The sequence below is a fragment of the Colletotrichum abscissum genome, assembly GCF_030869225.1.
Source record: "Colletotrichum abscissum strain IMI 504890 chromosome Unknown Scaffold_13.1, whole genome shotgun sequence".
NCBI classification, from domain to species: Eukaryota; Fungi; Ascomycota; class Sordariomycetes; order Glomerellales; family Glomerellaceae; genus Colletotrichum; species Colletotrichum abscissum.
This window is the reverse complement of record NW_026850021.1, coordinates 1047932-1070463: the sequence shown is the minus strand read 5'-3', so window position 1 is coordinate 1070463 and position 22532 is coordinate 1047932. Positions and strand designations below refer to the sequence as shown.

The 22532-nt window shown below is 50.3% G+C and overlaps 9 protein-coding genes across 9 annotated transcripts; 8 read left to right on the top strand and 1 right to left on the bottom strand.

The window, feature by feature from the left end:
• Nucleotides 1-948: 948 nt before the first annotated feature.
• Nucleotides 949-1821, top strand: CABS01_06530 (C6 zinc finger domain-containing protein; the record flags this gene model as incomplete). Its single annotated transcript, XM_060539896.1, has 2 exons — nucleotides 949-1375; nucleotides 1478-1821. 2 exons carry the CDS (start codon nucleotides 949-951, stop codon nucleotides 1819-1821), a joined length of 771 nt encoding a protein of 256 aa, XP_060404433.1.
• Nucleotides 1822-1840: 19 nt separating this feature from the next.
• On the top strand, nucleotides 1841-2780 carry CABS01_06529 (C6 zinc finger domain-containing protein; the record flags this gene model as incomplete). Its single annotated transcript, XM_060539895.1, has 2 exons — nucleotides 1841-1974; nucleotides 2120-2780. 2 exons carry the CDS (start codon nucleotides 1841-1843, stop codon nucleotides 2778-2780), a joined length of 795 nt encoding a protein of 264 aa, XP_060404432.1.
• Nucleotides 2781-3572: 792 nt separating this feature from the next.
• Nucleotides 3573-4789, top strand: CABS01_06528 (uncharacterized protein; the record flags this gene model as incomplete). The annotated part of the gene is made up of 2 exons (XM_060539894.1): nucleotides 3573-3762; nucleotides 3837-4789. 2 exons carry the CDS (start codon nucleotides 3573-3575, stop codon nucleotides 4787-4789), a joined length of 1143 nt encoding a protein of 380 aa, XP_060404431.1.
• A 3586-nt stretch (nucleotides 4790-8375) lies between these two features.
• On the top strand, nucleotides 8376-9362 carry CABS01_06527 (uncharacterized protein; the record flags this gene model as incomplete). Its single annotated transcript, XM_060539893.1, has 1 exon — nucleotides 8376-9362. The coding sequence occupies one exon, from the start codon at nucleotides 8376-8378 to the stop codon at nucleotides 9360-9362; it is 987 nt and encodes a 328-aa protein (XP_060404430.1).
• A 581-nt stretch (nucleotides 9363-9943) lies between these two features.
• Nucleotides 9944-11577, top strand: CABS01_06526 (uncharacterized protein; the record flags this gene model as incomplete). Its single annotated transcript, XM_060539892.1, has 8 exons — nucleotides 9944-10243; nucleotides 10300-10386; nucleotides 10470-10596; nucleotides 10666-10783; nucleotides 10867-11053; nucleotides 11113-11284; nucleotides 11369-11501; nucleotides 11553-11577. The coding sequence occupies 8 exons, from the start codon at nucleotides 9944-9946 to the stop codon at nucleotides 11575-11577; spliced, it is 1149 nt and encodes a 382-aa protein (XP_060404429.1).
• Nucleotides 11578-14935: 3358 nt separating this feature from the next.
• CABS01_06525 (cytochrome P450) lies at nucleotides 14936-16749 on the top strand (the record flags this gene model as incomplete). Its single annotated transcript, XM_060539891.1, has 4 exons — nucleotides 14936-15344; nucleotides 15406-16137; nucleotides 16203-16284; nucleotides 16341-16749. 4 exons carry the CDS (start codon nucleotides 14936-14938, stop codon nucleotides 16747-16749), a joined length of 1632 nt encoding a protein of 543 aa, XP_060404428.1.
• Nucleotides 16750-16863: 114 nt separating this feature from the next.
• CABS01_06524 (methanesulfonate monooxygenase) lies at nucleotides 16864-18084 on the bottom strand (the record flags this gene model as incomplete). The annotated part of the gene is made up of 2 exons (XM_060539890.1): nucleotides 16864-17983; nucleotides 18032-18084. 2 exons carry the CDS (start codon nucleotides 18082-18084, stop codon nucleotides 16864-16866), a joined length of 1173 nt encoding a protein of 390 aa, XP_060404427.1.
• An 881-nt stretch (nucleotides 18085-18965) lies between these two features.
• CABS01_06523 (uncharacterized protein) lies at nucleotides 18966-19949 on the top strand (the record flags this gene model as incomplete). Its single annotated transcript, XM_060539889.1, has 5 exons — nucleotides 18966-19106; nucleotides 19172-19367; nucleotides 19423-19533; nucleotides 19596-19797; nucleotides 19850-19949. The coding sequence occupies 5 exons, from the start codon at nucleotides 18966-18968 to the stop codon at nucleotides 19947-19949; spliced, it is 750 nt and encodes a 249-aa protein (XP_060404426.1).
• Nucleotides 19950-20969: 1020 nt separating this feature from the next.
• Nucleotides 20970-22435, top strand: CABS01_06522 (acyl-CoA dehydrogenase domain-containing protein; the record flags this gene model as incomplete). The annotated part of the gene is made up of 4 exons (XM_060539888.1): nucleotides 20970-21271; nucleotides 21331-21804; nucleotides 21857-21965; nucleotides 22025-22435. 4 exons carry the CDS (start codon nucleotides 20970-20972, stop codon nucleotides 22433-22435), a joined length of 1296 nt encoding a protein of 431 aa, XP_060404425.1.
• Nucleotides 22436-22532: the final 97 nt, after the last annotated feature.

Below are 22532 nucleotides of genomic sequence, written 5' to 3'. Positions count from 1 at the left end.
GAAGTTCTATCTTCGGGGTTGTTCGGTCGATGTTGACTTCCGTGCATGTGCTCTTCGTGCACTTAGTCAAATCAAGACGATGCATGATTCGAGAAGGAAGGAGAGTAGTATCTACTGATCTGTACTACTTTATGGGCGTGACCCAGATAGATTTTCTCCGAGTCTAAATGCAAAGAAGCCATTTTGTCCTACCAGACATTATACATCTTCGCCGTCTTGTGCGCTACTACTGACTGGCTGGTTTCACTTCCAAATGATTTTCCAAAACCTGATAAGCCCCGGTATTTCATTAAAAGTTGAAAGCTTCATCCACACTTGTGAAGCAGGTCTAACCGAAAACGTCAGGTGTTTTCTGACTACTTACATCTCGGAACAGGTTTTACGACAAATGCTTGGAAGAATCAGGCTTGCGTCATCATGTTACACATCGAATGCTGCAGGCCCTATTGGGACTTTCACTAAAGCTAGAGAAGCAACCAATATGCATCGCAACAACCCTGGTTCACGGGACCAACTGGCTAGATACGTATTCCCAGTCTTTCAAGGCAAGTGAGAAGCCCAATACTGCTTTGTACTGCCACAAAGTGAAAAGTGCCTCTTCCGGCTCTAGCTCAGACATTGTTCTTCGCACAATTGGCTGTCCCTTGCAGCCAGCCCCTAGATCAAGCTGGAAAGACACGGTTTTTGTGAGGCCTTGACCGATCAGCAGAAGGAGTGAGCCAAGAGCTGCAAGTATCCACCGAGTGTCTCGCATCGCCAGTCACCGGCGTCCGCGGAACGTCCCCTCTTCTACGCGGGCAGGGCGGGTAGCTCTCCCGCCCTCAGGAGGCACACGTACTACGAAACGACCCCGGGCCGGCAATATATACGGGCGATTCCTATCAATACCTCCAATAACCTAAAACGTACAAGTCTTTCCCCTCAATTTCCCGCCTCCCAGTCAGATCGATGGCGCCATCACCAGAGCCGCGCACCTCTACTGGTGCGTCAGAGAGCCTCGACGACAATAGCGCCGGCAGCGGCAGCACCAGGCGATTTTGCTGGGAATGTCAGCGCCGGGGCTTGGTCTGCGATTCTAAACGTCCGGTATGCTCCAGGTGCAAGCTTAGCGGCATAGTGTGCCCTGGGTATGAGAACGTGAAGCCTTTGACCTGGGTGACCCCTAATCAGGTCACGACGCGGACATGGAGGGGCGGACGAAAACCGAAAACTGATAAAATCGACATCGCCAAGAAGGGTTTGAAAGGCAGCGGCAAAAACAAGGCGATACCGAAGATTCCAGAAGAAGAAGGTCGCCGGGTAAAGCTCATCCATGTATTTCCCGGACAAGAGCTCCGGACGGAAACATGCGACATTGCTGAGGCTTCAATTTATTGTTAGTCAGACTTCTAAACCGTGCTCTGGAACCATGCTATCCCAATGGATCTACCTGCGCATGCCAAAAGATTTGGGCTGACAAGCACCTCGGTACCCATAGGGAACGAACAGGTTTACCCATACTTCTACGAGAACCAGCTCACTAAGAGCCCGTGGGTTGTACCAATTTCCCACATTCACGCTATGAAACCATACCGACGGCATGGCCTAGTCACTATGGCAATCGAGCACCGGATGTCACGCCTATCGCCTGCAAGGAATGACGCTTACGCAATTGAGGTCAGAGCTAGGGCCTATCAGCATCGTCTTACAGCGATCCAGGCTTTAAATAAGGACATCGAGAACGAGAGTACGCGATGCTCTGATGCAACTCTGGCTGGCGTAATCGTCTTCCTTTTCGGTGATGTAAGGGAGAAAATGCTATTACACCCATGCGCAACCTGACACTGATGGAATGTAGCTTATGGGGAGTGCAACAGAGCCTAACTGGCGTGTCCACTTGAATGGGTTTGCTGCGTTGATTGCTATGCGTGGCGGTTGGGATGCGTTCTGTCAAAAGTCGCCGCATCTCAAGTCCCTAGTGTTATTCTGTAAAGTGTGAGTGTCTCCTGTACAATTTGTTATCAAGGCCACCAGGTTTAGGACATACTAGCCTTGCTTCGGCGTAGTCATCACGGCATACGTCACCTGCTACTAACTCCAGCCCGTCATCTAGCATCGAGAATCTCGCCAATACAACTAGCCCCGCCCACGATCAAGTATCGCCAGTCGCAAACTTTAAGATACGGAATGTAGTGAGGGACGTATTCTCGATTGGATATTATCCCCAGCTTCCATGTCCAGTCGACTTACTCATCGACATCATTCACATCAACCGCCTTCGCTTCCAAGCAACGTGCATTCAATCTGGAGGACCTCTCACCTCGATCAGGATTGAAGCAGAGCGTCTTTTAGATAAGATTTTGGACTATTCACCTGAAGTCTGGTCTAGTAGCGCGGAACCTTTAGCAGATGAACACCTCTTAATGGCCAAGACCTATCGGTCAGCCGTGGCACTGTTCGGTGTTTCCTCTCTACAAAGTGTGAAGATCATTCCTTTCTCGAAAGATTGGATGACTGTCAAGGAAATCCATCGTGACAGGCTGTTTTCTTTTCTCAAAGCCTCGCTTGCCTCTTCAGCCTTGAAGATCTGCACCACATGGCCAATGATTGTAGCCGGGTTCGAGGCGAAGAGTGGAAACCTGTCCATGCAGAGCTTCGTTCTGGGGCGTATGAAGGAAGACAGTCAGAGGATGGGAATCTATCTTCCAGTCGCAGCTAAAGAGGTCCTAGAGAAATTTTATGCCTCTGCAGGAAACACCTGGGACGATTGTTTCGACAGTCCTCATGCGTTGTTCACGTAGGATGAAGGCAATAAGTAAACCAATCAAACATGCATAACCGATGAGTCCTTAGCAGAAGGCCAAGTGATGGCCCTGGGCTACTGTGACTAAAGTTGATGATGTTGGGAAAGGCTTCACCGGAAACACGCCCGAGTCATACTTTTTCGGCACCTCGGAAGCAGTGCAAACTCTATTCTGGCTTCAGGTGGTAGTTGGGAAGTTGGGAGCAGCTCATCTTAAGGCGAAATCAGACATTTAGCGTCTCTTTAGTATTCGGGGGAGCCGCACCAGGAGTGGAGTGTAGTTGAATTAATCGCTGAAACCCAAATTGGCGGCTATATCCGAACCGGAGACTATCTATTTCGACAAACTTACTCACAGCGCCCAGTCAGCGAATAGCACGAACGGCATTCTTGGCGAGGTAAAACACAGTGAGGCGACCAAGGGACTAAAACTTACCTTCGCTATTAGGCCCATAGGCAATTTCAACCAAACCTCTCATAGCTTGGTGGTTGACTTGCTATAACGGAGGCCTGACAGTTGCCTTTAATTCCTGGGCAAACCCAAATACAGTGATGTCAAAAAACCAAAGTGACGAAGTATGGAAGCACTCAAAGAAAGTTACGCCATAGTGGCCCTGAGCCCATTCTTATGGTTTGCTGGTAAATGAGGCCTTAAGCTGACTGAGAGGATGCACGGATATGGCAGGGGCACAAGTATATACGAATACTCTTGAATTCCCGAGCATCAATAGCCTGCTTCATCTGAGCGAGACTTCAAAGATTTGCTCTTGAACATTGAACCCAGGCCAGCATGCAGTACTCCATGATCAACGTTCAAAAGTTGGCCCTTTGGGGCGCATTCAGCCTGATTGCTGTAAAGGCTCAAACCGATGACCTTCTACCTGGAGATGACAGCGAAGCTGTCTGGAAACCGATGGGAAAGGTTGATCCCTGGTATCTGCCCGCCGATGTAGTTGACGGTGGCGACAAAGATGGCTCTGGTAAGTCTTGACGCCAGTCCTCACCACCGAGGCCAAACTCCAAAGCTGTATCCCGTAGCTAACCTTTCTTCAAGTCCTCCAAAAGGCTACTGGTAACCGTATCCGTTGCGGTGTTGTTGGCTACGACAAGGAAGACAAAATCTGGATGATTCCCGCCAACGGCAACTTCGACCAGGTCGGCTACATTCTGCCTCGGGGTGGATATGATTCAAGGTCGGACAAGTCTATCGCAGACTGCGTACTGCGAGAGTCAAAGGAAGAAGGAGGTCTTATTATCGATATCAACTCGTTGATCCCCCTCGGACTCAGCAATGGCGGAGCAGTATACTGGTACAAGGGAAATGTTACTGAAACAGTCGAGCCGACCGAGCCCCGACCTAGACCACCAAAGGGCTTCACAGTCGACGATACGCGCGCGGAGCTGTTGAAGCCTCCGGGAAAGCCGGCAAAGAAGGCAGACATGCGCCAAGCATTCCACAATTCGGCTACAGCAGATGAATCTACCAGATATGAGCTCACCTTCACGGCAAAGGAGGGCAGCGCAACTGGCGGCTCAGACTACTCCGTGAAGGATCTTGGACGTTGGAAGGCGATCTACACCGATGGCTTCACAAACGGCGAACAAGCTATTATGAAGGTCCTTTGCGATGTTTACGGGTACAGAATTGTTGCCAATGAAGCGTGGGCAAGCCAGGTTCCCCTCGGCCTCAGTCTTAGCTCGGTCATTACACAGCTTTGGACAGCCACGACATTGGATATCAACGAGGTTACGTCCATCAAGTTCTCCGAAATCGTCGACCCGGCGACCCAAACCGCGATTAGCAACGCACGCACTGAGCTTGGAGAGAGTGCCGGAGGTTTCACTACGACTAATGACCTCGGTGAGACGAAGGGCTGGAACACCTTGATGGCTAGTCCTTACGGAGTGGTGGCTTCAGAAGTGGCTAAGGCGGTTGGCAAGGGAATCGCGGGAATCTCTGTAACAGACGGCAACCCTTCGGAGATACTATTCACACTAGAGCAGTAGTGGTAAGCCTTATGATATTAGGCTTCAGGAGCAGCTTAGTATTTTGCACCGCGAAGACTTGTTGGCCCTATGTTATGGGTAGCAAATGGCACACCGTCCAATGCACACGTAAAGTAATTAATCACATAATCACATGACGGCTGCTATCCTTACAAGCAAACCAATCCTTAGCGGTATACCACTGAGATAGTTTCATTACATGACTTGCAGAATTCGCCGAAAGAAATAGCCTAATCCGTTACAAATTGTGGTGTTGATGTTGGTATAGGTGGAGGTCATGATGAAAAGGGCGAAAAGGAGACCTCGGTATGAGACAGTATGGCGAGAAGTTAGGGATGAGTGGGAGATCATTTTTGGAAATACGCTCACCTAATGGATAGATCACTGTTAAGGTGTCAAGGCGTCAAGCTGTCCAAAGGTATTCAGGTCTGGGCCTATGGGAGCTAATGGACCGGTAATCCCAACTTACTTTCCAGTCATCTTAACAGCCTCGATGCCAGAGTAGGTAAGGGGACATGAGAGAGGAATCGGTACAGAAAACGTCACGAAGTTCTTATTCGTCTAGAAATGTAAGAATCATGAGTGAGGTCTGGCTATTTTCCGACAGCTAAGGCTGCGTTTCGGGAGCAAGCAGTGAAGAGAAGCTGCTTGCATCATGCGGCATTTGCCCTTCATGCCTACGTAAGATTCTGCCCAGATTACTGTTGCATAGATGACTTGGAGATAAGTTGTTGGCCACTGAATCAACGACGGTCCTGAGCCGAAAAGAAGGATGAGTGTGGCGCGGACAATGTCGGCAGTAGTAACAAAGTCCACCTACGAAACTAAGGAAAAAGGATGGGCAAGTAGAGCAGACAATTCCAAATTCTCAGTCGTAAAGGATTCTGCAAAATTGCCCCCCCTGGAGAACAGATCGACTGGACTGTGTGAGATTCAGATTGGCAGTCGTAGCCTCGAGTTAATATTGACTCTCACATCGTAGATGATGGTCCTTCCACACGTAGAAGTCCATTGCCTTTTTGAAAGATCGTGTGCCTGCCAAGCCAATCAGTCTTTCATTTGTGACGCAATGGCGTTTTCACCTTCCTTGCCTGGGCAGCCTGCCTTGCTCTTGACACATACCTACTTACTTAAAGATCTGAAAACCACCGCCGCCCGGCATAGGACCTTCTGGTCCCAGCTCCAGGTTACCCACGGGAAAGAGGCCTGCCAGCTTCCCGCTCGGCGAAAGATGTATGTCTATCCTGCTTTCCACTTAAGTATAGTAAGGTACGTAACGCAACATCCGTTGTTCACAGGCCGTTTAGGAGGTCTTTCCAGCTTTCTAAATAAAGAACACGATCGAAACATTTTGCACCAGCATCTTGCCCCGACATTAGCCACATGGTGATTTGACATGAGACAGGGAGACGAATCCACGGTGCCTAGCCATTAAGCTTCAGAGATTCAGCTAGGACAGTTCCGCGAAAATGATACTGAAAATCGTCACCTTGTCTTTTGTAGCCCTCGAGTGTAAACATTTCATGCACTCATTCGACTTGCGTTGCCACCTCAACTAACCTACATAACTGTCTTGTAATGTCTGCAAGCAAGCGCGCACTTCCTCTCGGGGCCACATCCCGTCAGAGGCTGCCTTGTTCATCCTTTGAGGAGCCCGGCCTTCCATCCTGTGACTCGCGACGCGCACCCAAGATTTCGACACGGAGAGTCGCGACCTGCTTTCATCTTCACTGACACCTGCATCGTGAAATGCGCTTATTTGGATGACCACTTTCCCTCTCTACTTCAAGGCAAGAAAGAAATAGCTGTAGACCCATATCTTCTTTCTCACAATGCTCATTTATATCAAGCAGAGCAAGAGTTGATGGCGCCCGTGTGAGTGAGTGACACCCTTTAAAACCCCTTCATGCCCCCAACCACCCTTCTTCGGATTCTCTCCTCTTCAGCCGCCGACTCATCCAATCTTTCGCCGCTGTTTTTCAGTCTCCCGTGCTATATAAGCCAGTACCCTATCAGCTTCATCAGTCTCCACCATCTCCTGTCTCTCCCGTCTTCTCCGTCCCCTGGCCGTGCCTCGCCTTTCCCGCCTCGTCTCTCTCAGCTCTCCGTCTATTCCGACGCAATACGCCAAAAATGCCTCACAATGGAGGTAGTCCCACTCTCCCCCTTTACAACGGGTCGATGATAAGCAAGGCCGCCAAGTCGCGCGCAGCCCGGGCCGCCGGGGATAGCTCCGGGGGGGGGGGGGGTTCGGCCCCTCTGCTACCCCTCCCCGCCCCGACCACGACCACGACCACGACCCCGGCCCCGGCCCCGATTCCGTCGCCGCCTCCGCCGCCGCCAACAGCTCCAGCTCCTCCGGCCCCTGCCAGCGGCAGCAGCAACAACAACAACAACAGCGGCAGCAACAGCAACAACACCAACAGCACCAGCAGCAGCAACAACAGTGGCCCCCTCCCCGAGGCGGAGCGGGAGGCCATGCGGGTGGCTTGGGAGTCGTGGGCTGGCATGGCAGCTGTATTGGTGGGCGTGGGGTGCTCTTGTTGAGCTGTATATGTTTTTGCTGTTTGCCTTCGCGTGCGGCCGGCCTATCGGCCAAAAGGCCAGGAATTAATGTGACGTTTGCTTTCTGATTGCACTGGCTTGAACTGTCTTGAACATTTGGTCGTGAAGTCTGAAGAATCTCTGGCCTGAACTGCTAGTCCTGTCATTTACGCTGCCAAAGTCGCCTTCTCGCGGCATGCGCAGTCCACAAGTCGCTACACCTGTAAAATGCCTATCCAGGTACCGACGGAGTGTCAAGATGTTTGTTTCAAGGTGCTCAAAGTAGCTTTAAACTTTGAAACTAATAAGGGCCCAATCTACGTTTTGACATCTTGACAGCCTGAGGAAAGAGTCACTTGAAAAGCCAAATGTTAAGCCTATCTCCGAAGACCCTGATAGTTTGACGAAATGAATACAGGTGACGAGTCACATGAGCCCTGATGAACGCCGTCTAAGCTCACATTTACGTATTTGGGTATTTATGGTCAGCATATCCCTAATAATTTGTGGCTATTCCTAGTACTGCAGCTTTTACACTGAAGAGCCGTCTCGCCTTGTCGGATTTACCTAACTTATTCATTCACCGCTTCAGAAACGGCACATGGCTTTGAATGTACTCGTAGCGGCAATGCCGCATCTCATTCGGTCTAATAGATCGTACAGAGAAATTGCAGCTCGACGGAAAGACAATTGTCCAGAAACAAATCCTTTCCATGAGGCTCAAGCTGAATCGCAAAACTTATCTTCAGCTCCACACACAACAGCCAACGCATGTGAAGAGTCACTACAAGCATTAGACTCGAACGCCAAAGTTTCGCAGTCTATCGATGGGCTGAAAAAAGATCCGGCGCAGCCTCTAGTCTTGCGCCGCTTCCTTCGATGGATAAAAGCTTTGCCGAGTCACCCCAAGAAGGAGAAACCGGACTTAGGACCCGGTCTCGATCACGCCCTGCCACTCAAACTGCACCTGGCCATCGCCAAACACCTCAGTATGGCCGAACGCGTGGCCTTGGCATTGACGAGCAAAAGAATGCTGGCAATCATGTCAAACGAGCAGTTTTGGCTAAATCGGGGGTCTAGTGAACGTCTGGATCTGTTGAAGCTACTAGAGAGGGACGCCATCAACACACGCAGGGAGATTCTTTGTTTGCCCTGTCAGATTTTCCATGATCCCGTCTTATCGGTTCCGCCAGTCGACCACAGCTCAAGTTGGGCGCTGACCGAATCAGATCGCCCCTGCGTCAAAGCAGTCTCAGAGGACCAGCACCAGAGATTGTCGTCTCCCTACCTTCCATACGATTTTCATTTCAATATGGTCAAGGCCTTCCTAGTTTCGAAACGCGATAAAAGGGGCTTCTTTCAATCAATACTCCTAGAACCGGGTACTATTTGGGGTTACTGCTATAAAAGAGAGGAAGCCAACGTCCAACAAGGCTTTGAATGTAGGGTGTCAAGCGAAGGGGATTTGCTAGTGAAGACGACTACGAGACTCTTTGCTTGCCGCGACCCAAACCAGACGAAGGATAAAGTTCGATTCGCCGCTGGAATTCTCAAACGAGCCGAGCTTACAACATGCTGCAAACACGTTGACTGGATAGACACATACCCCTTCATATTCGACTACGATGGACTCCTTTCCGATCAGAGCAAACTTCACGCATACCGCGCTTCGAAAGGGTACGGATACGATCCGGCGAAGAAAATTCGCGACATTTGGAACCCAGCCGTCAAGCCGCGATATGGACCCAAAAACCACATATCGATCACGCACTGCGAGTCTTGTTATACGAATTACGAGTACGAATGGAAGGACACCGAGGACGGAAGTCGCATCGTTTTTCTCATCTCGTACAAAAATCTAGGCAAGGGCATGGATACGAATGATCCCAAGTGGTCATCTCATTTCCACGACCATGTCCCTGATGCAAAAGCCGAGCCTCGCAACTCCCACTACGACGGATTCACTCGGTGGCCTAACTATCATTGGCAGGAGAAAGCTGATGAGGCACCGTGGGACCCAGATTATTAGGTTCCTTCCATGTACCTTACTTAGTTACCATGCTGCGTCAATGGGGGCTTAATAAAGGCCAGAGGCGACCTTCCGCTAGCAAGCTGCTCACCACATGTCAATCCATTAAGCGATTGCTTGTCAACATACCGCTCTACTAAGGTCATTGAGGTTCGATTCGGAGGAAACGTGATCGGGGCCGACAGGAGTTTGGAAGTCCGTCCAGACGTGGGGTGACGGTACTAGGAAACGCTGTCTACTGAGTCCTGAGAATGTATTGGCGCTTTAGATTGAATTAATGATTTCCCAGTTGACAAGCCACCGAAAAATGTTCCACCAAATCCGAGCATGAGATTGATGATGTCAAGACTTCCCTGATCATCCCAAGTTGACCCCTGTGACAGTTGGATGTGGCTGAAAATAAGGTGTGGCGTCCACGGATTTCAAAGCACGCGATAACCCCCCGCATGCACGCGATAGCAAAACAGTTATCAATTAGTAAGAGCCCCCGAGAGCCGCGACTTTCCTTTATCAACGTTAACGACACAATCACAGATACCAACCGCAGAACCAGGTAGTGTCAACATCTTTGAGTTGGAACCATGGCAGCAAAAAAAGACTTGGAAAGCCAGCCGCAGCAGTCGGACGAGCGGACCCCGCTCCTGGGGACATCCGCCGAGGCCGGATCAAGCCAGCAGCCGGTAGAGCATCGGAACGACGATAACAGAGCCAACGAAGGCATTCAAGATCCGGAGCAGGTGCCCCTCATCACGGGCCAGGATGGCGTGGAAAAGAAAGAGAGGACGACTGGCTGGTGGTTATGGCGGGCGTTCTGGGCAGTTCTCGCCATCTTCGTCCTGGCTGTCTTTATCAAAGGCTGGATTGATGCCAAAGATACTAACGTAAGTCGGTTGGACGATGGGTCAAGCAAACCAATAACTGACACATTATCACTTAGTTTGACCTCAAAGCAGCTCTTATGAGAGCTCTAGGTGGTGGCTTGAGTGGTGCCGCGGCTATGGTCTTGCAAGTTTTAACACTCATGGTACGTACTTGAGTGAGAATAGGCGGAAGACGAGGCTTTGTTGCCAGTGAGTAGGGACGTTACTAATTGCATATTACCACTAGCCCATCCGAACTATCATGAACTATCAGTATCGTTTTGGATCTGGCTTCAGGGAGGCAACTCGCACTCTTTATGAAGATGGAGGAGTGCGCAGGTACTACCAGGGAATCGGAGCCGCACTGATTCAGGGTATGCGGCGCATGCACCTTTTTTCTTGACGCCATCATGTCAGAGTTGTGCTCACATATCTGTGAAAAGGACCGGTCTCCCGCTTCGGCGACACTGCCGCTAACGCAGGTATCCTTGCTCTCCTCGAGTCGAATTCGTTCTTGAATCAGCTCCCTACCCTCATCAAGACCATCTTTGCCTCTCTTTGGTAAGCTTTTCAATACCTTCATCCTATTCGCTCAACCGTAAAGCCATCATTAGAACGAATGCTGATGTAGAGTGACTTTGAAGTGCTGCTGCCTTCCGCATGATCTTAACTCCCATCGATACCTTGAAGACGACGTTGCAGGCCCAGGGAGCGAAGGGTACCGCTATTTTGAGACAGCGCGTCAAGACAAATGGCATCGGTAGCTTGTGGTGGGGAGCTTTTGCGACTGCCGCCGCCACATTTGTCGGCCACTATCCTTGGTTTGGCACCGTCAGTTCAAGACTTTTCCTACACTGCAGGTGCAAGTCAAAACTAACGATCGTTGGTAGTACAATTACCTTTCCGCCAACATTCCCGAACCGGACAAGAGTGACATCTTCGTTTGGCTTTTGCGTCTTGCTTTCATTGGATTCTGCGCCTCCGTCATCTCTGATTCTGTTTCCAACTCGTTGAGAGTGGTAAAGACCTACAGACAAGTCAACGACACGCAGATATCGTACTGTACGTCAACGCTTCTCCTGATGAACCCTGTCAAACATTCTATATGTGCTTGTCTTACTGACTGGAACCTCGCCAAAATTGCAGCCCAAGCCGCAAAGATCGTCATACAAAGAGAAGGCTTCCTCGGCTTCCTCGGACGTGGCCTCAAGACCCGAATCTTGGCCAACGGTCTTCAGGGCGTGTTGTTCTCTATTCTTTGGAAGTTGTTCCTCGACCTGTGAGTTACACGCCGGCTGCCCCCTTACATGACAGTTCTAACTCTGAACAGCTGGGAGAAGAAGACACACTCTTAGTGTTCACCACATTGGATCTTGCTGGACAGCCCTGAATAAGGTAAAGGAGGAATTTGAGAACCATCTAGCTCTCTGCGAGCAATCGTTATAGAGAAGGAACGAAGAATGCCCTGAATGGGCAATATAGATGGGCATTGTCATAATTTGAGTATGAGAGTTGTATTTACATGGAGTATGAAGTGTGCATTCGCGTTGGTGCGGAGCTCATTCGATATCTCCTGCCTCAAAGTCAGCCGCTTCTTGCTATCCGGCAGCCTGGCCAGCAAATTCGACCCCAACAGCTCGAGCTGGCACACATGGGGCCTCTGGTGTAGCAAAAGACGAAAAAGGAGAGTGTCCCTCGCGAAAACTGCTCCAATCAAGTACATCCTATAGTAAGTGGGTGAGTGGTGCTGGTGTCCGTCCTAAGAAAGTTCAACCAGTCCACGGTCTTATGCATCAACCCCTCCTCCAACTTTGTGTTACTAATGACGTGGTAATTTGTTATCAGATGTAGAGACAAATGTGAGTGGCAGCTTGATACCGCAAAGAAACCCACCCTAGAGCCAAGACATATGTATGTCTGACCTGAGAGTATGACCGAACCGACGGGCCCGAAGGACCTGATTTATACCCGCGGTTCTAGTTGAAATTAGAGTGCAAGGTAAGGGTGATCGACAGTCTTCTAGTCCTCGAAAATATCTTCCACTTCTGAACGCCTTCGGAAGCACGTTTCGGCAAGTATATGCGCCCATTTACTTTAGAAAACTCAGCCCATGCATGAATTGTGTCACAGTGAGAAAGTGCGGATAGAGGTTCCGTTCATTCCTGTCGTATCACAAGTACATAGTCCGTCACTTGGGCTTGCGTCCCGAACAAAGAGAATTCCGTTGGCCGTCGTTCTCGAAAGAGCTTGACCCGCTTATACGGAAAGCGATAGAAATCAGGATATTTATCTCACTCGAGCCTTGCTTGGAAGGTACATAGTCATTAGTCCCCGACTTGTAGCTTGGTGGCACATACAGCCGGGATATGCAGCGAGCTACTTGGCACATAACAGTTGTGGTCAACTGAAATTTTGAGCACTGCGAAGTAAATCAAAAGCCGTGGTTTGTTGATTCTAAAGATGCCAGATCCTTGCTAGTCGCTTTGTCTGCATGCTACGAGGCGTCTCTGGGCTGATTCCAATGTAACCCAGGCCAGCTTCGATGTGCGAAGAAAGTTGGGGCTGCCTCGAGAGAGACATCAGGCAGCTTGTTCGGATTTTGTTCCAGAGACTTAGGTGATCAACTGGAGCTGAGAAGCTTGTATTCAATCAGATACAGTGGCTTTTCCTTCTCGGATGTCCCAATCAGAGGCGCAAGATAAAGTAGATCGAACTGGAGCCGGATCCGGTTCGTGATCTCCTGTGCCTACCATGTTTGAATCTTTTTCGAGAACAAGAAATGCCGAACGCATTCTGTCTAGCAAAAAGGCGTCGTCAATACAGAAACTAATGTCAATTGTCTCGTATTGACGTGGTCTTCACTCTTTTGAGGTGGACAGGGTTTATGGAAATGACGCTGATAAGGCACAATTACGACAGAAGCCGACTTGTGTGGCGAGCTCTCGCGGGATGTCCAATCCTGAGGAAGATCGCGACAGTCGAATCTTCTCGTATGGAGTTGAATGTGGCTTCAAGACATCGTTGAGAATTAAAGACACTAAGAAAGCCCACGAACCAATGGGGCAATCCCGCTGTCAAAACCCCGGCTAAGAACGTTGAGGTTCCACATCTCCGGACTTCCCCAGTCCCCGCTCCGAATTCTGGCATCACAGTGACTGCGATTTGGACCGGCTACCTAGACTTCTGGCCCCCCTTGCAGCTGCTTCCTTCTGCCTCGTTCATGTCAATTACCCCCTAGAGTGGGAGTCGCTGCCTGGCGCGTGCGCCGACGCGGGAGGCTTCCGCGACCAGTCTGTTCGTCCCGTCTCGCGATCTCGCGAGTTCGATGTCATCCGATGTGTCCAACCACTAGCATGCGGGATGACATCTGATGTAGCCAGTCGCTGAATATCTCACACAACCCAATGAACATTTCAAGCGGCTCGCCCCCACAGGTTAAGAAGTATCTTTCGGCGATCTTTGCCCCGCGGGGCATCGGGCGCCATGACTGCATGTCAGCACGGCACTGAGAGTGCCGCCTGTTTTAGCAGACTACTGTCCAATCTCGTATCTTACTGCGTCAAAAGCGCGAGTTCGTCCTGAGACTCTCACTGGCACGAAACTACAGGTACAGTGTCATGTCGTGCACGTAGTAAGCCCTTATAGTGCATACCCGCGCTCCTGATGGCTCGTTCCCGCGCGTGCTCGGACGAATTTAACGAGCCAATCTCGTACAAGCTATCTCGAAAATTCCAACGTCATGTTTGAATTAGTTTAGTATAACCAGAGAAGAATCTGAAGTTGATAAACGTAAACAAAGTGAGAGAATCAGGCATGTGACGGAATATTTTGCTAGACCTTTAGCGCAACTCTGGATGGTGTCAAGGGTCCTAGACGGAATTGGCTGTGGCCAAGTCACGATGTGACACTGCCCCTGCCATGCGGCGCAGGCGTCTTTTCTATCCCTGCTTGTAAATCCTGCAGGTCTCTCATCGGAACGATTGAGCCTGTCAATGGGGTCTTGAGACATATCCCGCCCTACTGATTTGCCTCAGCGATAAATCTGAGCGCAACAACAGGCTGCCATCTTTTGCTTACACAAGAATGGCCGATGCACCTTTCAGGGCGTCTATTTGCCAGATCGGGGAAGTCAGCGACGAAACGTGCGAGCATCTAGAGCTAAGCTATCACTTGGCGGCGATGTTCATGGCTGAAAGGAAGCACAGATGCGAGGGAGGCTTATCCTACAGACCCATAGCTCGCTCTGCTTCGGACTTCACGGAGTCAATATCGTGCGATTCCATTCCGAAAGCAGGCAATCGCAAGATTTTGATGCCCGTTTAAGGCGTTCCGAATCGAACTCATGTACACGTCGCGCCGTGTAACAAGCATCGCTATGCGGTCTCCGGCGTGATGAAGTGCGTTTGAACGCTCCCATTTGTTGTTTTCCCGCACTTTCAGCTGGGAATGCCGATGACATTCAAATCCTGATCTCTTCACAGAAAGGAACTTTGGATGGTCTCGACCAAGTCGACCCACCCAAAGGTCTTCCGGCAAGTTTGCCAGCCCTACATGCAGCAAGGTTGAGTAACTGCTTCTCGGAATCTCGGGTAGTCACGTAGCAGTATATCTATCTGCAATGCCACCCATCCACTGTCTCCATTTCCCCTTCCTGGCTCCCAAGAGCATTCACTGTCACCCTCTTCTCAAGCAGGAAACTTTGAGAGCCTCATTATGGAGAGCTTTACTCTCGTCATATTTTATCTTGGCATCCTAGTGGTGCCTGGTTTCCTATTCTCTTCCCTCCGACGCTTGCTAGGATGGTCCACAAAAACCTCCGTAGATGGCAAGACATCCAAGTCTCCTGCCAGATTCCCTGGTCCCAAGCAATACCCAGTCGTCGGCCGTGTACATGACTTGCCCAGATTTGCCATGTGGCTCAAGCTCAAGGAATGGGCAGATGAGTTCGGGCCAATCTATCAAACCAGCATGCTTGGCCAGAAGTTCGTAATCATTTCTGACGAAGGAATGGCTCAAGATCTCCTCATCAAAGATGGCAACAAATTCGCCGGAAGACCCCAGATCAGGGCGCTCATTGATCATAAGTTGGGTCCGGCATACTCTGCTTTGATGGACCGCCATGGTGAGTGACACAATAACCATGATTAATTTGACAATCGACCCGAGGCTGAGTTGATCAACAGACACTTGGAAACATCAAAGAAAATGGGTCCATGCGGCTATGGCGGCTGCTCATCAGCATCACTTCTATGGTCATATCGAGAACGAGGTCAAGCGGTGGCTGGTGACCCTCCTTGTCGACCCAGAGAAATTTCACGGCAACACTCGCGAGCTGACAGGGCGCATCATCAGTCGCCTTGCTTGGGATGACTCCACACAAGGACGGGCCTATGGCGAGAGTGCCATTGAGACCTTGACAAGGATGTCCATCTCTGGCCCCATTGTCAACACCATGACACCACTATGGCACATTGCAGACCTCGTTCGATACAATCCTTGGCGCAAGTACGAAGTGAACCGCGAGAAGAACCAGCGTGCTTGGTGGTTGAAAACATTCAGGCTCTCCAAGGCAAGATATCTGAGAGGAGACTTGCCATCAGACACATGGACCTACCGGTACTTCGAGCAGCTACAGAAGAGTGGAAATGAGACTCTTAAGCAGACTGAAAAGGCTGAAGACTTCGCAGCCTGCATGCTTGGCTTCCAGTGTCTTGTTGGAGTGGTCACTATTTCTGGGCCTATGCAATTCTTCTTGATGTGCATGGCGCTTCATCCCGAGTGGTTAAAGAAATGCCAAGAGGAAATTGACAGGGCCTGTGGCGATAGGATGCCAACTCGTGACGACTTCGCCGAACTTCCAACCGTAAGGGCTTGTTTGAAAGAGACCCTCCGGTGGAGGTCTGGGGTGCCTCTTGGTAAGTAGACTGTTGCAGAGATGAGGAGCTTTGAGTTGATATGAGTACTGACTACATCTGTTCAGGGGTTCCCCATCAATGCGAGCAGGATTCTGAATTCCGCGGCGTGAGAATCGAGAAAGGAACAATTATCCTTGCATGCGAGTGGTATGTCACCCCGCGCTGATCTTGACCAAGCCTTGATTGACGCGACCCAACTGCAGGAACATCAACCGTGTCCCGGAAAAGTACCCCGACCCAGAACATTACCGCCCGGATCGCTACCTAGACCCCAGCTTTCCCACGTATCAGGAGCCTCTCAGCCGGTACCCGAACTTCCGCGATGGTGTCGGCATGCATACGTTTGGGTGGGGTCGTCGAACATGCCTGGGCCAGAACCTAGTAGATGACGAGATGTTCGTCGCTGGAGCAGGCGTATGCTGGGCCTTTGACATGAGCCTCAAGAAATGCCCCTCCACTGGCGAGGACGTGACGTTTGATACGCAGGCGACGAACTCCAACGTCATTCTGGAGCCTCTGCCGTTCCCAATGCAGTTCAAGATCAGAAGCCCTGAGCGAGCTAAAGAGGTGTTTGAGGGGTACAATGCCGTCAGGGATGCTCTGAAGGTTTGAGCAAGTCTAAAGCAATGATGTGATCCAAGATTGTGTTACATAGATAAAGTAGAGAACAGTGTCATGTTGTAACAAACCTATGCAGCAAGTCCATATTCAATTGGTATTGCGATGCTATTTCTTACGGTACACATCTCCTGTTCTTTCAATTTCAAGGTTCGCGTCCTTACCACGACCCTCCTTTTCGAACTGTCTGACGAGGGGCAAAACCTCCCGTCCAAATTGCTCAATCTCTTCATCGTAATGTAAGAAGGCGGTGAGCACTAGGTTAACACCCAAACTCTTCAACAAAACGAGTCGCTCAGCAACTTGCTCCTTAGTACCAATGAGCTTTGTCTTGAAGCCATCGTTGTACTGTACCAAGTCGTCGAACTTGCTATCGGCCCACATGCCCTTCTTGTTTGAGGTGCTGGCCCCAGCTTCCTGAACAGAGGCCCGGAACGCCTCGACGGCCTCCTTGTCCGCCTTGCCTTGGATCTCCTGCAACACGCGAACGGCCTCTTCTTCTGTTTCACGAACGATGACAAAGCCATTCACCGCGAAGCGCACCTGGTCCTCGCGGCCGACCTTTGCCGCGCGGGCCTTTACGTCCGCAATCTGGTTACGGAAACCATCGAGGTCGTTGCCGTTCATGAAGTACCAGTCACTGACCTCGGCGCCATTGTTTCTGGCGTCGTCGCTGTTGCCGCCCTGGAAGATCTCGGGATGAGGTTTCTGGACTGGCTTAGGATTGAGCACATAGTTCCTGTAGCGGTAAAAGTCACCGCCGAAGGTAAATCCTGTGTCCTCGGGTGCGGTCCAGATGCCTTTGAGACAGCGGATGAACTCATTGCTGCGACGGTAACGCTCAGCATGCTCCAACCACCACTCGCCGATGGCTGTGAATTCGCCCTTGAACCAACCGCTCACGATGTTAACGGCAATGCGGCCATTGCTGTAGTGGTCGATGCTGGCGATCTGCTTCGCCACCGTCGTGGGATTCCAGGGCCCAGGGAGAATAGCAGCAATGATCTTCACTGTGTCTGTGGCTTGGAGAATTGCCTGAGAGAAGGACACAGACTCATGTTGGTTTGCAGCACCGTATCCAGACGTGAAGCGAATCTGCGTGAGGCCGTACTCGATACCAGCTTGCTCCGCAGCCTTGGCGTATTTGACGTTGCTAGCTAGGTCCCAGTTTGTCCTCTGCGGGATCTTGCTGATTATCAAGCCACCCGAGACATTGGGTACCCAGTATCTGTCAAGTTAGCTATTTGTCTGCAACCTTTGAGGAGGGGATACCTACGCGAAAAGCAGTCGTTCAGGGTCGCTATTGAGGGGATGTGGTTGAGCGGTCATTTTTGCTGCGACGATGTGAAAACCGTAGGGTCTGTGGCTGCCAATTCTGCACGTCAATTGTGATTGCAAGAAGCGATCAAGTCCCTTTTCACTTTGAGCTGGTAACACTGAAGTAGATCGAGTTTGAACGATGTTGACCAAGCACACTTTGGAGACGGGGAACGGAAGAGTGGCAGGTTCTCAAATCCTATCATCAAGGACGGTGACATAGCAACAATGACAGAAGAGGAGATGTGACCAGCAGATATCAAACCATCATTCTGCATCTACTAGGATGCAGCTATGCTGGCGCGTTCTGCGCGATATATCCAGATCGACATTGCGGAGGAAGTTCCGTCGAATTGACGATATTGGCGAACCTATGCCTAGCTCTGACGTGATTTCCAAATACCACATTACGACGCATGCCGGAATTTAAATTGATACAATCGGAGCCAGTCATGGCACTTGAAGAGGCATGTGGTGCTGAGGGGAAAGGCTATGTGCCTTGCCGCTCACCCGTCCTCTCCAAGTGCGGCAATTGCACCATTATCGACTCAATGGCGAGATCGCCAGATCCCAGTTGACTGGGGTTTCCCCACGCTTCGATGGCTGCATCCACCCCAACATGGCGCGATGTGGGATTGAACCAAGATCTGCGAACTTTAATCTCAATCAATTCATTGAGACGAGTCTGAGCTTTCTAAGGTCTCATTGCAATGAGCAAGGATAGCGCAAATTTTCGGAAAACTCACTGAGACCAGGGCCATGTCGTCGGGTTCATAACTAAGTTCTGTTTGATTCATCTGCTGAAGGATCCGAAAGACAGACCCGCGCCTGCAACTCTCCTTGTTGTCTTCCTTCTTTCAATTTCTCTCGTCTGTTGTCCTACTTCAACTACAATGTCCATTTACTCTTCACCCCCCAATGGGGCAAGCGAGAAAGGGGTCGAGTCTGTCAAGCCAGAGCCTACCTTGGAGAGATTCGAGACGCTTAACCATGGGCCTCGATTCACTGCACCAAGACCGCTTCCTACAGCAGCGGTGAGTACCCCTTTTCGCGAATTTGCGATCCTTCCAAACATGTTGACTGATCAAAAAGCCTATAGACCTCACTTCCGATCGGAGCTTTCTCTACAACCTTGACGACGCTTTCCCTGAGTTTAATGGAGTGGCGAGGAGTGACAACAACTAACGTCTACATCGCAAACTTTTTCTTTCTAGCTGCCTTTGGCCTAGTAATATCTGCGCAGTGGGAGCTTACGGGAGGAAACGGCTTTGGTTACAGTGTCTTCAGTGCTTTCGGTAAGCTCGAATGAGATGGCTTTCAACGCCTCCTCGACTGACAATCAGCGTACAGGCCTCTTTTACGCAGGTTACGGTGCCATATTAACTCCCTCTTTTGGGGTTTCAGCAGCATATGGCGATGATACCCAGCAGTTGAACAATGCTCTCGGACTTTTCATGATCAGTGAGTGATGTTATCAATCGTTGCAGTCAAAATTTAAGACTAACGCAATGACTCTCGCGCAGTTTGGAGTGTCTTCGTTCTCGCCTACCTAGTCGCCACCATACCGACAAATATCGTTTACATCCTGATCTTCATCTTCGTTGAGTTATGCTTCGTACTGGTTGCTGCTAGCTACTTTGCTGCTGCCGATGGTCATGATAGCGCATCGGTTGGATTGAAGAAGAGTGGTGGCGTTTTCGCGTTCCTCGCTGGGCTTGTTGGATGGTAGGTTTCTAGCTGTTGCAGAGAACAATTTTGCTCAACTAACACAACTCAGGTATCTGACTTTCCACCTCTTGCTAAAGGACTCTTTGGTAGAGTTACCATTGGGTGATACTTCTCAGTACTTCCCCAAGACTCGGAAGAAGACCGAGTAGGTTGCCAGATTGAGGCAACAGTGCAATTTATTGATAGACCTGATGAATTGGGCATTTGTATCGAAGTGGTAGTCACTAGTCATATGGTCAAAATGTAGATACCAGACGTTATCTAATTGCAAAATTTGTGTCTCTCCTCTAGGAATTAACATTCATCCTACGGTTCAATCTAGGTGTCAGCTGTTTATATTCATTTAAGTCCTTAAATCTCAGAGAGTCGATTTGGCGGGAGAGGAAAACAAAATAACGGGACATGACATCTTCTGTCATCCATCTTCCTTGGCCGGCTGGATTGATGTTACAGGTGACAAAGATTGACGACTAACCTCGGGGTTTCAGAGCAGTCCATAGTCAGAAACTCAATTGAATAGAATTCTTGTACAATGAAGCCTGATTGGTGCACTGCAAAGATATGCCGCGATTGCTGCAGAATAGCGTACATGGTGCCATCCTGGTGCTCGCAGACCCCTCTTTCGAGAACTCTCTGCGACAAGTCAGAGCAGCTGCCGAAACAATGATACTTTCAACATCAGATAGAATATCTGCCCGATCACGAAAGTCTTCTGAACAGGAGATTGTCCTTGGACAAAGGTAGTTAAGCTCCAATGTGACCTTATCCCTGCATGCCTCATTACCTGTCGGTATGGGGTTGGGGGCCAGACGCGGAGGTGCGAAGTACACCCACGCGCGCATCCTAAGTCGTTGCGATTGCGACATATGACAACATAGCTGTGGACCCTCGCGCCACTGGCGACGGCGGAACGGAGTGCCGGCTATCGCTGAACCGTTAGACTGCGGAGGCGGCACGGGCGGGCGTGTTTGAGCATATTTAGATACATGTTGGCGCAATTTGACATCAAAGATAGAAGGGAGACAATATTCATCCAGTCCTCTTACACGTCAGTCAACCGTTCTCGCCTGTTGCGGATTTCTACTCGCTTTTATTCCTCCCCAAATTCATGCGACAAGACAGCCATTCCTTCGGAGAACCCAAGAATCTAATCTCATAGGTCGTACAAAATGAGTAGCAACGCTCGTTCGGTTCCTGCAACCGACCCCAAAGTGTACGACGAGTACCAGCAGAAGTGGTCGTCACTTCCTGCGGACGAAGCAGCGTGGCTTCAGCGAGCCAAAGACGTTGCAGATGTGCTAGCCGTAGATGCCGCGCAGCGTGAGAGGGAGAATAAGTCACCTAGAGCTGAGATTGCGCTGCTGAAGCATTCTGGTCTTCTCAAAGTCCTGGGATGGAAAAAGTATGGCGGTGGTGAGCAGCCGTGGAGCGTCGGCTACAAGGTGATTCGCGAGGTTGCCAAGGGAGACGGGTGAGTTTGACCGAAAATTGAGTACTTTTGCGAGTTGAATTTCTGATGTACTGGAATAGATCAATTGGCATGCTTCTGGGATACCATTTGCTCTGGTCAACGACGGCCAACGTCATTGGCAGCTCTGAGCAGGCAGACCGCACTCAGGATCTCATCATTTCCAACAACTACTTTGTCGGTGGTGCCGTGAACCCTCGCGACAGCGATCACAAGATCACTTCAGACGGCGACAACGTCATCTTCAATGGCTTCAAGAACTTCAACACCGGTGGACTTATCTCCGACTTGACTGTTCTCGAAGGTGTACTTGAGGGTACGGATGACCACCTGTATGCGTTGGTGAAGACTGACCAGCCGGGAATTATCTTTTCTCACAACTGGGATAATGTTGGCCTGCGTCTGAGTGAGTCGGGAAGCGTCAAGATTGAGAACGTCACTGCGCCCTGGTCTGATGCACTAGGATGGAATGCCGCCGAGAAAAAGCCAGATGACTCGATTCTCAAAATCCCGTTTGCAAGTCTGCTTCTTCCCACGTAAGAACCCAGTTCTCAACACTTGAATAGCAAAATCTGACTTTAGGGACAGGATTCAACTCGTTTTCAGCAACTTCTACATCGGTATTGCATGGGGTGCGTTGGATTTTGCCTCAGCCTACACTAGAAAAAACACGCGGGCCTGGCCCTTCGGCGGTGACGTAAGTGTTAGAACAGCTCTAATCAATTATACCCATAAAATGCTCACAGCGGACTTCAGAACAAGGAGAAGGCCGAGGATGAGTTTTATATCCTGTCCACTTACGGAAACTTCCTAGCTCACCTCCGTGCAGCCGATGCACTTGCCGACAAGGCTGGTCTCGAGATTGATGCATTGTACAAGTACTCTGGAGATCCATCAACTAGGGCTAAGGTCACTGCAAAGGCTCGAGGAGAAGCAGCGGAGTGGGTTGCTAGTGTCAAGGTCACGGCAACTGACACGGGACTTCGGGTTACGTCCGGTGTGTTCGAGGTGACGGGCGCGAAAGCCACCGGAACTAAGGTTGGCCTTGACAGATTCTGGAGGGATATCAGGACACACAGTCTGCATGATCCTGTGTCTTACAAAAATCGTGAGCTCGGTAGATATCAGCTGCTGGGCGAGATTCCCGAGCCGACATGGTACACTTAGAGAAGACACCAGGCGGAAGTATCAATGAATATAACGCATTTTGAGCCTTAAATTTCTCTCATCCCCATTAGACTAATCATCGCTCAGAGCTTGTGAA